The sequence below is a fragment of the Wyeomyia smithii genome, chromosome 1 (assembly GCF_029784165.1).
Source record: "Wyeomyia smithii strain HCP4-BCI-WySm-NY-G18 chromosome 1, ASM2978416v1, whole genome shotgun sequence".
Lineage (NCBI taxonomy): Eukaryota > Metazoa > Arthropoda > Insecta > Diptera > Culicidae > Wyeomyia > Wyeomyia smithii.
The window spans coordinates 104160893-104176676 of record NC_073694.1 but is presented as its reverse complement, the minus strand read 5'-3'; the positions used below and the strand labels follow the sequence as shown (position 1 = coordinate 104176676).

The following is a 15784-nucleotide window of genomic DNA, read 5'->3' as shown; positions in this document are numbered from 1 at the left end:
CAAAGAGTCCGCTTTCTCATTGCCCGGTATCGAGCAGTGAGAAGGGACCCACGCTAAGGTAATCTGATACGATTTTTCGGATAAAGCACTCAGATGTTCCCGTATTTTCCCCAGGAAATACGGAGAGTGCTTAACATCTTTCATCGATCGGAGAGCCTCAATGGAACTGAGACTGTCCGTAAAGATGAAATAATGGTCCGTGGACATTTTTTCGATAATCCCTAGGGTGTACTGAATTGCAGCTAATTCTGCGACGTAAACAGAAGCAGGATAATCGAGTTTATGGGAGACGGTTAAATTGTTATTGAAAATACCGAAGCCAGTGGACCCATCCAGAAGTGATCCGTCAGTGTAGAACATATTGTCGCAGTTGATGTTTCGATATTTATTGGAAAAAATTTTGGGGATCTGCTGCACGCGTAAATGATCCGGGATTCCACGAGTTTCTTCTATCATGGATGTATCGAAAAACACAGTAGAAACAGAAGTATTTGATAAGTCGACACGATTTGGAATATTCGAAGAAGGGTTAATATTATGGGACATGTGATTGAAATACACAGTCATAAAACGGGTTTGAGAATTAAGTTCGATTAACCTTTCAAAATTTTCAATCACAGGACGGTTCAAGACCTCACATTTGATAAGAATGCGAGAAGACAGGCTCTAGAAGCGGTTTTTCAATGGTAGTACTCCAGCTAAGACCTCCAAACTCATCGTATGGGTCGACTGCATGCAACCCAAGGCGATACGCAAACAACGATATTGTATTCGCTCCAGTTTGATCAAATGTGTGTTTGCTGCGGAGCGGAAGCAGAAACACCCGTACTCAATGACAGACAATATCGTTGTTTGGTAAAGCCTTATAAGGTCTCCTGGGTGGGCTCCCCACCATTGTCCGGTTATTGTACGAAGAAAATTCACTCTTTGTTGACATTTTTTCATCAGATACCTAACGTGACAACCCCAGGTGCCTTTAGAGTCGAACCAGACACCAAGATATTTGTGTACCAAAACCTGAGAAATCGTTTTACCCATTAATTGTGTTTGAAGCTGAGCAGGTTCATGCTTCCTAGAAAAAACTACTATCTCAGTCTTCTCCGGAGAGAATTCGATACCTAGCTGTAAAGCCCAAGCAGACAAATTGTCCAAGGTATCTTGCAATGGTCCTTGCAAATCGGCAGCTTTGGCTCCTGTAACAGAGATTACATTGTCGTCTGCAAGTTGTCTTATCGTGCATGAATTTGCCAGACATTCGTCGATGTCATTTACATAAAAGTTGTAAAGAAGGGGGCTTAAACATGAGCCCTGGGGAAGACCCATGTAGCTAATGCGAAAAGTTGCCAAATCGCCGTGCGTAAAATGCATGTGCTTTTCGGACAGCAAATTGTGCAAAAAATTGTTCAAAATTGGAGAAAATCCTTGTCGGTGAAGTTTACCCGAAAGAATGTCAATAGAAACGGAATCAAAAGCCCCCTTAATGTCCAAGAACGCAGACGCCATTTGTTCTTTGCGAGCATACGCCAGCTGAATATCTGTTGAAAGCAACGCAAGACAATTATTCGTCCCTTTGGCACGGCGGAAGCCAAATTGAGTATCTGATAGTAGACCATTTGATTTGACCCAGTGGTCTAAACGACGGAGTATCATTTTTTCCATCAATTTACGGATACAGGATAGCATTGCAGTCGGCCTATAAGAGTTGTGATCAGAAGCTGGTTTCCCTGGTTTTTGGATGGCGATCACCTTCACTTGCCTCCAATCCTGCGGTACAATGTTTTGCTCCAGGAACTTATTGAACAAGTTCAACAAGCGCCTCTTGGCATTGCCGGGTAGATTCTTCAACAAGTTGAATTTGATTCTAGGTGCGTTATTGTTACAGGACAGGAGGGCCCAGGTGCGTTATTGTTACAGGACAGGAGGGCAACTGAAAATTCTGCCATCGTAAAAGGTGAATCTATCGCGTCGTGACCCGGAGACGTATCGCGAACAAAGTTTTGCGCAGGAACAGAGTCCGGACATACTTTCCTGGCAAAATCAAATATCCACCGACTTGAAGACTCCTCGCTTTCGTTGACCGTTACGCGATTCCGCATTCTTCGGGCTGTGTTCCAAAGAGTGCTCATCGATGTCGATTTCAGGAAAACGTATATAAGGGACATGTAGGATAGGTCACGGCACGCCAAGACATCACGAACAGGAACAGCCGACTGCCTACCTTCGGCCTGCAGAGAAGCTATTAATTTAGACCTGGCGTCACGGTGTACAGGGCATGACCAAACAACGTGCTCTATGTCGTGATAACCTTCACCACAGGCACAGATACCACTTTCCCCGAGCCCAACACGACGGAGATGCGCGTCAAATCTATAGTGATTGGACATAAGCCGGGACATCACGCAAATGAAATCCCGACCTACATCCAACCCCTTGAACCACGGGTTCGTCGACACCTTGGGGATTATGGAATGTAACCACCTTCCCAGTTCCCCTCTGGTCCAAACATTTTGCCAACTGATGATCGTATTCTGACGTACAAATGAGAAAAATTCATTTAAGGCAATTGGTCTTTCATAAATTCCAAAGAGTCCGCTTTCTCATTGCCCGGTATCGAGCAGTGAGAAGGGACCCACGCTAAGGTAATCTGATACGATTTTTCGGATAAAGCACTCAGATGTTCCCGTATTTTCCCCAGGAAATACGGAGAGTGCTTAACATCTTTCATCGATCGGAGAGCCTCAATGGAACTGAGACTGTCCGTAAAGATGAAATAATGGTCCTTGGGCATTTTTTCGATAATCCCTAGGGTGTACTTAATTGCAGCCAATTCTGCGACGTAAACAGAAGCAGGATTATCGAGCTTGTAGGAGGCGGTAAAATTATTGTTGAAGATACCGAAGCCAGTGGACCTATATTGGATTGTAATTGGAGGATGTTCTCCAGAAACCGGAAGACGCGAATTTGGATTTCAAAATGAAGTATGGAGTTGATTCCTGGCTTCTGAGCATCATCTCGGGTACTGAAAAACTTGCGATGGGTAATGTTTGTCCCTTTTAGACTGGTTTCCAGAAACCGGAAGCTACTGTCTAGTAATTTAAAATGGCGTCTGAAGATGATTTCTGGCCTCCTGGTATCATACCGCTACCCCAAATCGTATTGGATGATATTTGTCACTTTAGGCTGTTGAGCGGAAACTGTCGCCATCTTTGCCATCGAATACCCAGATTAGGTAGTTCGGCAATTTTATGATTTTATGATTATCAGGCAACCAGAAGTGGTCATCTGAATTAAAAATGGGGTTTGAGGTCGGATTTCGGCCACTGGGTATAATCCAGGTTTCAAGAACTAATATTGATTGGTATTTGTCCATTCATTGGAACCCCTCAGAAACGATCAGCAATATCAACTGCGTTAAAGAATTTTATTTACACTGATTAGATCATTCAAATTAAAAACAATATCGCATCATATATTTGAAAGAATTTAATGTTATTTTCATGTTCTGTGTTAATATATGTTCATATGTGTGTGAATGTTATATTTTTAATGTGCGGTATAGTTGTCCTAATGAAATTATTACGGTGTATTTTTCAAGTATTGGTGCAAATCTATTTTAACAAATAAAAAAAATAAGTTCGAATGAGAAAGGCTGGGTCTTACCGCTAGGTGGATTAATTTAGGTTTTTCAAAAATTTCAAGTTGTTAACTTCGGTTAGAATGAATTTATTAGTTCACAAGGGAAACTCCAGCTCTCTAACTGTTTTCACCTCGTGATTTTTGTTTAATAAGAATTACTTGGGTATGGGCTATGCCAAGTAATTTTGATCTCATCAACGCACAGTAGGGCGACTCCATACAAAGGCTGGCCAAGCAAAAAAAGTTGATAAATGCGACAAAAACTTAGTATTTGCATAATTTTGGGGCGCTGAACACGAATTTGGCATCCATTTTTTGTTTGGGGCCGTCCATAGAACACGAAATCCAACTTTTAATATTTTTTTGCACTTTTTTCCTTTTTTATAGAAATATATGATTTGGCAACAAGTAGTGCCACCGGGCGTCCTCCCCATTGAAGAAAAAAATAAGTAATTCATGGACGACCCCTCGAACTAAACTAATTTTGCCTAAATATATATATATTTTTTTTAAATAAACTAAAACAACATAAGTAATACAAACTAATTACAAATTGAAAAAATCATCATCATCATCATCATCTTCCGCTAAATCTTGTGCTGAATTGTTTCCAGAAAATTTGAAGTTTATTATACTTATCAGCAGGAAAAATGTCTTTCGCTGCAATTTTCATTTCTTCTAGTGATTTTCGATGATTAATTGTTTCATATATATGTTATCTTCCTAATCCGGTTTCTATGGTTGAAAGAGGACATTTAAATACATGTATAACACCATGAATTGACAACTTACTAGACATTGAATTAGGTGGTAATTAAAATTTCATAAAGATTTGTTTACTGTTTTCTTGTTTATTACTTATTTCATAAATTTTCATTTACAAATTTTGTGATTTTTGCCTAAATTTATTTTTATCCTTACGGATTGAGTACTATATCATAAATTTTCAATAATGGGGTATCATGGTTATGATTAAATCAATCCTAGATGAAATTTCAATTTCGAAAATAAAAACTAAAAAAATCTGCCATCGCTTTTTTCACTAAAGTGACAATTTGCGCAGTTTTGCGCTACAGCGGACAGTATGCATTTGAAAGCTTACGTTTTTACCTGAATTTTGAATGTTGTCACAACCGTAGCAATCTGCGGCAACTAAACTTTTAAGCTACTTTTTTATAAAAAAAATCACGTTTTTTTAGTGTCAGGCCTGCTACAACCAAATTTTACAATATCTAATGAAAAGGGTTTGTTTTGCACAATATTTACAACAACTTTTCCTTTGACGTCAAAAAAATCCAAGCTATCATTGAAGCTACATAGCGTTTCAAAGTAATGTACTTTTTATCAAAAAAAAAAGTCAAAAACGTCAGTTCGCCAAGTTTTGTAAAGTCATAAAAAATTCAGATTTCATGATATTGCGCCCAAATTTTGGATTTGGACACTTGAATGCTATATCAATAAAGGAAAAATATTATGAAACAGCTAACGAAAAAAAATTTTTTTGGCTGATGGCCAGCAATTCTCCACTGTGCAACGGTTTGATCGTTGGTGAGACCTTTTAAGACAACCTTGAACGGCTTGGCGTTCTTGGTATCGTAGGTAAAAAAATTGGACATCTTGGCAGTTATATACTGAACAAGACGATCACGACCCTTTATAGAGTCGGCTAATAAGCGGCAATCGCCTCTACGGCCATTTTGATAGGTAACTTTAACGTCATAAGCAAACGTTGAAAGTTCCCTTTTGGAAATTTAAATTCAGAAGATATAGTTACCACAATAGGTGGAACTTTCTTCTTTTTAAAATAATTTACATTTTGAGAAGTTTCATTAGTAATAACTTCCATATCGCCGGCTTTTTGCTCAGACAAAATATCAAATACGTTTTCGCTGCAGACACTCGAATCGTGCTCTCTCTTTCTCCTCGTAGTGATGCTTGGTTTCTGTTTTCGCCCTGTCATTTCAGATGACACGAAACTGCCGCTCCCAGCATAACTGTCCCAACGTCCATAAGGTTTGCACAGAATATGGGACAGTTATGCTTGGAGCAGAAAAAAGTTAAAAACAAATGTTAAATTCCAGAGTTGGTAGTCTTGATAAAGACTGATTTGAGATATCTTTCAGGTAGTCTTTAGAAGACGCACTGACAAAACACAAACTTTGAAGCTATAGGCAATCAAAGACCAGTTCACACAACCGAAAACACGTCTGACACTTCAAGACGCACTGTGATGATGAATTCTTATAATCCACACTGCGAAGCCATTGTTTTTATGATGTCCCGGTATAAACTGAAACAGTATTTCAAGTCCTTGAGGCTGAGGACACAAAATAACCCTTTAGTGCCCAAGTTAATCTTCAGACGGACTTCGCAAAAATCACTATGAAACTTTATAAATATTATTGATTGAAGCTTTTCAGAGGTTTAACTGAAGACCGTTAAAGGCGGCACTGGGCTTATTTGTTTTATGTTTATTAATGTAACCAGTACATATGTTTGATGAAATAAATAGATAACTTTCAGGTAGTCTTTAAAAGACGCACTGACAAAACACAAACTTTGAAGCTATAGGCAGTCAAAGACCAGTTCACAACCAACCGAAAACACGTCGACAGTTCAAGACGCACTGTGTATGATGAATTCTTATAATCCACACTGCGAAGCCATTGACTTTATGATGTCCCGGTATAAACCGAAACAGTATATCAAGTCCTTGAGGCTGAGGACACAAAATAACCCTTTAGTGCCCAAGTTAATCTTCTGACGGACTTCGCAAAAATCACTATGAACCTTTATAAACATTATTGATTGAAGCTTTTCAGAGGTTTAACTGAAGACCGTTGAAGGCGGCACTGGGCTAATTTGTTTTATGTTTATTAATGTAACCAGTACATATTTACATATATGTATACATTTGATGAAATAAATAAATAAATCAATAAATATATATTTTTGTTTGCTTCAGGACACTAGGCTCGGTCGCATGCGTAATTCCGGAGAAACAACAAGTTCATCATTCAATTCGGAATGCTTTAGATAGTCATGATATCGTTGAAATCAAAGCTGCCATCTATGCTAGCGTGCAATTCGCTGCGCAGTCAAAGTGAGTATATGTAATATTTTTATTACTCAGTCTTATGTTATACTAGACAAAAAAAATCAAGTCAGTCTTATGTTATACTATTCAAAAAGAATCAAGGAATCAAGGTCCGGGAACCTGGAAGGTCATAAAATTTTACCGAGAAAATCACTCTAATTCTCCCGACACCATACCTGGACGATATTCGCCATGTGGACCGATGCATCGTCCTATTACAGCACGTAATGAACCATCCCACTTCTTTCTTTTTTTCAAAATAGGGTAGGGACGGCTTAAGCAGTAGCGCCTATTTTAATCAGTCAAAGAAAACAGGCCTCAAACTCCTGAATTTGGATCAATATCGACAATTTCAATGATGGAAACAAAAACATTGTTTGTCTAGCTGTCTTACGAATATAAGAAATACCGTTATGAATTGCAATTTATGCTATCGACTGAGGGATTTTATCACCCCCTGAAATACCGTTAATCACAAAGCAATCTGTGAATAATTACCAATTGGAACAAATCGACCTATGTTGCAGCCATTCAGGAGCCACTTCGGGTGCTGAAATAAAACGCCTGCAAAACATATGAAAACTGCTTAATATAGGTTCGGGGTGATTGGAATAATGTCCCTCGATTGGTAACTTCAATTGATTATTGTTAAAGTTTGCAAACTTAGTTTTACAATCTGAAAACATGTTCTGACAGAGAAAAAAATAGAGAACAGATTGATATACTACTGTTTGAATTTCGCCCAACACATTTCGAGTATTCCGTCTCAATACACAGGCGGTTCCCAAAGCTGCTTAGAATATGTTCCCTACTCTATATGCCATAAAAAGTATCGGCTCCATTATCGTCAGGTTTTACCTTTTATCGTCCGGTGGGTTTGTGAAGTCATTAAGAACTAATCTTTTGCCAAAAGATGCTCTGCGTTATGAAGATCCATCATGCAAGAAATGTCTGCTCTCCATTCGCTTCTCTGCTAGCGTTGCGAAAGAAAGCATTCGAAAAAAAGTCCGTATTTTTTTCTCGCTCGAACAAACAATACTGCTTTCGATATCGGTGCTGATAGACAATAGACCACCAGCAGCCTGAGCAAATCCCCGCGACGCCGGGCGCTGACTACCCCTTGGGGCACAGAAGACTTTATGCACTGTGTCCAGACTGTACGCGTGCCACTGTTATTTTCGGTACCGACATTGGCATAATATTTTTTTCTAAATTTTTTATCACCAATATTTAGTGGTTAATTTGTGAGTTCGAAATCCAATTTGTGGTTAAGTGGTTTCCGAGAAATTTTCGAAAAACTGAGTCAAGCCTTCTTGAAACATGATTTTGCTTCAAATGTATCGGACAACGATGATTAATACATCCATCGAAAGCTCTTAAATTGTGGTTCACGAAAATGTAATTTTAAGGTCATAATTACTAGTGTTTGTACGTATATTTGTGTTTTATTGTTCACGTAGTTCTACGTTTTGTTTATTTGTTGTTGACGCTGCTGGCCGCTAGTGGCGTTGGCTGTTTGCGATGTATGTACTAGTTTTTGATTTTCATTTATCTTATAGAGTCTTACGATCGAAATTTTTGTCATTGTTCCGAAGACTGTTTTATTAGAAGCCATTAGGACAAGTTATTTCATATCTGTTGGTCAAAATGTGAAAATCACAAAACTTCATTATCTTAGAAACTACAAAACCGATTTGAACAAAATTGGTATCAAAAGAACGGGCTTGTTTTTTAAACCATTTGTGAAATAATTTTATAATGATTGGACATGTAGTTCAAAAGTCAAAGACCAGTTCACAACCAACCGAAAACACGTCGACAGTTCAAGACGCACTGTGTATGATGAATTCTTATAATCCACACTGCGAAGCCATTGACTTTATGATGTCCCGGTATAAACCGAAACAGTATATCAAGTCCTTGAGGCTGAGGACACAAAATAACCCTTTAGTGCCCAAGTTAATCTTCTGACGGACTTCGCAAAAATCACTATGAACCTTTATAAACATTATTGATTGAAGCTTTTCAGAGGTTTAACTGAAGACCGTTGAAGGCGGCACTGGGCTAATTTGTTTTATGTTTATTAATGTAACCAGTACATATTTACATATATGTATACATTTGATGAAATAAATAAATAAATCAATAAATATATATTTTTGTTTGCTTCAGGACACTAGGCTCGGTCGCATGCGTAATTCCGGAGAAACAACAAGTTCATCATTCAATTCGGAATGCTTTAGATAGTCATGATATCGTTGAAATCGAAGCTGCCATCTATGCTAGCGTGCAATTCGCTGCGCAGTCAAAGTGAGTATATGTAATATTTTTATTACTCAGTCTTATGTTATACTAGACAAAAAAAATCAAGTCAGTCTTATGTTATACTATTCAAAAAGAATCAAGGAATCAAGGTCCGGGAACCTGGAAGGTCATAAAATTTTACCGAGAAAATCACTCTAATTCTCCCGACACCATACCTGGACGATATTCGCCATGTGGACCGATGCATCGTCCTATTACAGCACGTAATGAACCATCCCACTTCTTTCTTTTTTTCAAAATAGGGTAGGGACGGCTTAAGCAGTAGCGCCTATTTTAATCAGTCAAAGAAAACAGGCCTCAAACTCCTGAATTTGGATCAATATCGACAATTTCAATGATGGAAACAAAAACATTGTTTGTCTAGCTGTCTTACGAATATAAGAAATACCGTTATGAATTGCAATTTATGCTATCGACTGAGGGATTTTATCACCCCCTGAAATACCGTTAATCACAAAGCAATCTGTGAATAATTACCAATTGGAACAAATCGACCTATGTTGCAGCCATTCAGGAGCCACTTCGGGTGCTGAAATAAAACGCCTGCAAAACATATGAAAACTGCTTAATATAGGTTCGGGGTGATTGGAATAATGTCCCTCGATTGGTAACTTCAATTGATTATTGTTAAAGTTTGCAAACTTAGTTTTACAATCTGAAAACATGTTCTGACAGAGAAAAAAATAGAGAACAGATTGATATACTACTGTTTGAATTTCGCCCAACACATTTCGAGTATTCCGTCTCAATACACAGGCGGTTCCCAAAGCTGCTTAGAATATGTTCCCTACTCTATATGCCATAAAAAATATCGGCTCCATTATCGTCAGGTTTTACCTTTTATCGTCCGGTGGGTTTGTGAAGTCATTAAGAACTAATCTTTTGCCAAAAGATGCTCTGCGTTATGAAGATCCATCATGCAAGAAATGTCTGCTCTCCATTCGCTTCTCTGCTAGCGTTGCGAAAGAAAGCATTCGAAAAAAAGTCCGTATTTTTTTCTCGCTCGAACAAACAATACTGCTTTCGATATCGGTGCTGATAGACAATAGACCACCAGCAGCCTGAGCAAATCCCCGCGACGCCGGGCGCTGACTACCCCTTGGGGCACAGAAGACTTTATGCACTGTGTCCAGACTGTACGCGTGCCACTGTTATTTTCGGTACCGACATTGGCATAATATTTTTTTCTAAATTTTTTATCACCAATATTTAGTGGTTAATTTGTGAGTTCGAAATCCAATTTGTGGTTAAGTGGTTTCCGAGAAATTTTCGAAAAACTGAGTCAAGCCTTCTTGAAACATGATTTTGCTTCAAATGTATCGGACAACGATGATTAATACATCCATCGAAAGCTCTTAAATTGTGGTTCACGAAAATGTAATTTTAAGGTCATAATTACTAGTGTTTGTACGTATATTTGTGTTTTATTGTTCACGTAGTTCTACGTTTTGTTTATTTGTTGTTGACGCTGCTGGCCGCTAGTGGCGTTGGCTGTTTGCGATGTATGTACTAGTTTTTGATTTTCATTTATCTTATAGAGTCTTACGATCGAAATTTTTGTCATTGTTCCGAAGACTGTTTTATTAGAAGCCATTAGGACAAGTTATTTCATATCTGTTGGTCAAAATGTGAAAATCACAAAACTTCATTATCTTAGAAACTACAAAACCGATTTGAACAAAATTGGTATCAAAAGAACGGGCTTGTTATTTAAACCATTTGTGAAATAATTTTATAATGATTGGACATGTAGTTCAAAAGTTATGCAAAGAAACGTGTTTCAAACACTGTTTAAACTCACTTACTTTTCTCAGCGATGGCTGGACCGATTTTCACAAAATTAGTGTCATATGGAAGGTCTTGTTGCCCATAGGACCCTATTGAATTTTATTGTTATTGGACTTTGTCCGTTATGTATAATAATGTGAAATCAGGCTATGACAAGAAACATGTTTCAAAGACTGTTTGAACTCACCCACTTTTCTCAGAGATGGATTGACCGATTTTCACAAAATAAGTTGCAATAGAAAGGTCTAGTTGCCTGATAAAACCCTATTGAATTTTATTATAATGGGACTGTAACTTTGTTATGTATCAAAATGTAAAAGTTATGAAACTCCATTATCTCAGAAACTACACAACCGATTTGAACAAAATAGGTATCAAATGAACGGGCTGTCTTTAAAACCCCTAAATAACGAATTTCATGATGATTGAACATGTAGTTCGAAAGTTATGAAAAGAAACGTGTTCAGAAAACTATAAAATTCACTCGTTTTGCCAAAGATGGCATCACTGATTTCAACAATCTTAGTTTTAAATTAAAGGTTTAGTTGCTTTATTGGTATCCATTTAATTTGATAATAACACAGGTTGACAAAATCGAAAAAATGCTGCTCTAAAGCTCATAATAGTTGCCCTAGAAAGAAAAGAATTCACAGGAAAAGCTATAATTTTTCATTTTTTCTTAGCTTGACCTTCGGGGCAACACCAGTGTAATCGGACTTTTATTTTATCCATTATGTGTTAAATTGCAAAAATATTGAAAATCTCTTCTTTCAAAGATTACACGACTTATTTAAATAAAACAGGAGTCGCAAATTCGGATTTCAAAATGAAGTATAAAGTTGATTCCTGGTCTCTGAGCATCATCCCGGGTACTGAAAGACTCACATTGCGTAATGTTTGTCTCTTTTAGACTGGTAGAATCCGGAAGCTACTGTCTAGAAATTTAAAATCGCGTCTAAAGATAATTTCTGGCCTCAGGGTATCATACCGCTTCCCCAAATCGTATTGGATGATATTTGTCACTTTAGGTTGTTGATCGGAAACTGTCGCCATCTTTGCCATAGAAATACCCAGATTAGGCAGTTCGGCAATTTTACGATGGATTTTATGATTTTATGATTATCAGACAACCAGAAGTGGTCATCTGGATTGAAAATTGGGTTTTAGGTCGGATTCTGGCCACTGGGTATAATCCAGGTTTCAAGAACCCATATTGATTGGTAGTTGGCCATTCATTGGATGCCTCTCAAAAACGATTGAAACGAGTTTGAGAGCGTTTCATGACGAACATCCGTCTAAAAAAATAGTAGTGGAAAGTAGGTCGCCTGTGGTCAGGCAACCCACGATACAGTGCTCGAATTAGCATACTAAAAGTATGAGTAGGGAGTTATGGGCGAAACTATTATCGATGAGGTCATTTAGGGGGAGTGAGTGATTGAAGAAAATTGATGATAGGAAGATTATTATCAAGAAATCGGAACCTAGAGTTAGAAATTTTAGAACTAAGAATAACAGTAATATAAAAAGGAAGAAAAAGAAGAATTCTACACTGACGCAAATACGCTTAATAATTTCATAAGTTTCGAATTATAAACGTGCACATCGTTGATTTCATAAATCATTTATGTATTACATCCGCTGAAGTATGAATTTCCTAGCAATGACATACGGATTCCATAGACATGACTTATGATTTTCATATATGCAATTATTGTGAAAATTTCATAATCTTTTCTTGTGAAACTTATGATTCAAAATGGCAGACCAAGACCGCATCAACAAAACGGATGGTACGAATTGGAAGAAAATCGTAAGTGTTTGTCATAATTTTCCATTGCTTCGAGTTGTAGGTGGCAAATTTCGTTCTTAAGTTTTCAGGAAGCATGTAGCAAAACCAAGACGGCAAGCTGTCTAACAGGAATTCTAATACTGGCTAAATGCTAGATGTTGCAAAAATGAATACACCGTATTACCACTCCAAGGGCAACTTTCATTAAATTCGATCACCATCTTGTGTTAATGTAATTATAAATTATTATAAATATAATAATAATTGAAAATTTTATTTCAAACCGAACATTATTGGTCGATTTATGAATCAGTAATATGCTTTATATAAGATTAACAGTTTTATGTGATTCATACATTCATTAACGTATAGCAAGCATAACTCATGTTGATCAATTTCATAAGTGTAAGTTATGAAAATCGTTATTACCGAATCGCAATTTTTCCCTCTGAGTCATCCGTAAAACTTATGATATTTATAGGAGATACTTGTGGCGTAGAATCATAAGTTATTCTTATGCAATTCAATAGCCATTTTGTCTCCGTGTAGGCTTGGACAGCCTAAGAGGAGAAAGCGTTGTTCTTTCCCATTTAGACCGCCGAGTTAGAAAGATCATATTAAAAAACCGAATCGAAGTTCATTTGTAGCAAACAAACGGGAATTATCAATCGTGATAATTAAGTAAAAATTGAGTTGAAGTAGAAAATTTCGGATTGTAATTTTAAATTTTATTTTTCCAGAGTTTGTTATCAGGTGAAAATAGTTAATTTATTAAAGTCGTGAGTCGAGTGACAATAGTAAAATTTTAACGAGTGAGTTTGTCCGTTTTGCTGTCGAGAATTTATATTTAAATTGATTCAATTGTAGCTAGGGTATAGAAAAAAATAAGAAGTGAGTCGTGAAATAAGAACAAAGATATCTGACAAAGCAGGTAATGCAGTATTTTTTATTTGAAGTACTTGGTGTGTCAATGGGGTATTTTCGGTGCGGTAGGAGCCACGTGGTGGCTTCCCGCTGTTGGGAATCCAGTTCTGGATCGCATCCATTCTAATTGCAGCCGCAGACATCCCAGCATTGAAAATTGGCTCGGCCGCACTACCGCCGGCAAGCTATCGGATCGGTGGACCTGGGTGATCCCCTAAGTGTGCCTATCGCCTCGAGGTTGCGTACCTCTATAGGTGCATTTGGAGAGCGTTGGTCATCGTGCAGCATCTCGGCATCGCGAGCACCACTTGCCATTACAGTGGTTGTAACACACCGCGAGCGTGTCTATCTGGGGAAAAAATTCCCAACGCCAATGAGATCCCCCCGACTCATCTAAACTGAAGGAAGCCTTCCGAAGGTCCCGATCCTCGAACGGACGACGCCGTTTGTCTCCGCCTGTCGTCGGTCCGTCAGCAGGGTCAGCCATCGCCCTCCTAGCAGCGTCGCTCGAAACCGCATCGGCGCCAACGCCGAGCAACTATTCGGCAGCCAGCACTCAGTTTTTGCCTACCTGGCCGCACCAGCATCACTCGACGGCCGTGGCAAACCACCGCTGGGGTGGTTAGAACACCACTCTGAAGAGAAAACCCGTGAGTACAATACCCCACCCACAAACACACACCGGAGAACCTGTAACAACGTAGTAGGGAACGAGATTGTCAAGTAGGGGGAAAACAGAGTTGCTAGGAAAAACGACTCACGCAGTAGATGAAACAGTGACGTCACACAAAGGGCACTAAGAAACAACCAGCCCGATCGTTCCTATTGGCTAGCGAATACGCTCCGGGAGATCAGCTGATTGTTCCTTAGAGGGACCAGAGAGATAGGAGAAAAAGGGGGTTAGGAGAGTAAGAAAAAACAAAATCACATAAATTCCCAAATTTTGGAAAAAGTTCCAAAACCATTTTTTTGTTGTCTTCAACGTTCGAACTTGGTTGCTACCAGGGTTCACGTAATTAAAAGGGAAATAAAAGATAGAATTTGGGAAGGAATTTAATTAGAAGTGTTTATACGTTTAGGAAGTTGAAAGAAATCTGGTTTTGGGAAGGACTTGGGAAATTGGAGTTGGAGGAAAACACCTGAGGGTGGATCCTGCGATAAGGCTGGGGAATAAAAGCTAGCCAGGGCAAACCGATCTGAAATTCTGACGACTTGTCGTCTGGCGCATAAGTCGGGTATTTAGTGGTCTTACCGGGATCCTCCTTACATTGGCGCCCAACTTTCAAGAACTCAACCCTTTCACGGAATTGGAAATTTGAAAGTTATCGATAATAGTTTCACCCTGATTTGGTCGCGGTTATTTTTAGGGTTATTGATTAGTGATAGTTTAGGAATATTTAGGCATAGGGGTAATTCGAGCACTTTAGGTTAGTCTTTGTTTCATTATTTCAAAATTTCAAGAATATTTGGTGATGGGTTTTTCATGAGTTTAGGGAGGTTTAATGGGTATTGGTAAACATTTATTTGGAATATTTTCTTGTGGTATTATAAATTTGCGATTCCAAAAATAACGTTGACGACCAATTATCTGAAAAGAGAAAAGAAGCGAATTAGAAAAATGGCATACTACGGAGGCGGCACACCGCTGATAAATTCCTACGATTTGAGCGAGGATGAATTAAATTATGAACTAACGATACGAGACAAACTATACAACGAAACAGGAAAAGAAAAGCGAGAAAGATTAAATAGAATTTTAAAAGGTGAACGAAATTTTGCACCGAGAACATTGATTACCACATCCGTAAAGTAAGAGGCTCAAGAAGCACAAAGGAAATTGGAGGAAATTGAGGAGGGAATGAAACAGAACATAAACATAAAATGGATATCTAAGTTGCGTCATTGGAGTGAGAGAATCTCCAGAGCTGTTGCACGAGACTTGCCAGAAGAGGAACAGAAGTAAAATTTTTTAATAAATTTAAAGAACTTACGAAATGTTACAAAGATACAGTTTCAAATTTGATTGATATGAGTGGAACAGAATCGGAAATAGAAATTACGGTATCAGATAGCAAAGCTAGGAAAAATCAAGGAACGATACCGAAGGAAAATTGGAAATGGCAAAGTAACTTTGCTAAAGACGGTGAGGAAAAGGCTAGAAAATCGTCAGAATTGCGTAACCGAATGTCAAAACAATCAAGTAGAAAGTTTGACAATACGCTACC

At 38.2% G+C, this 15784-nt stretch overlaps 1 protein-coding gene across 7 annotated transcripts in view; it reads left to right on the top strand.

The window, feature by feature from the left end:
- LOC129718434 (integrator complex subunit 7-like) overlaps window positions 1-15784 on the top strand; it is a 1119499-nt gene that overhangs the window by 206697 nt on the left and 897018 nt on the right. For all 7 annotated transcript variants that reach the window (XR_008726891.1, XR_008726890.1, XR_008726892.1 and 4 more), the window contains 2 exons: window positions 6602-6739; window positions 8906-9043. Coding sequence is in view for 4 of the 7 variants with exons in the window: in XM_055669224.1 (XP_055525199.1) it covers window positions 6602-6739; window positions 8906-9043 (276 nt within the window). In the remaining 3 variants the exon portion in view is untranslated. The remainder of the gene's footprint in view (window positions 1-6601; window positions 6740-8905; window positions 9044-15784) is intronic.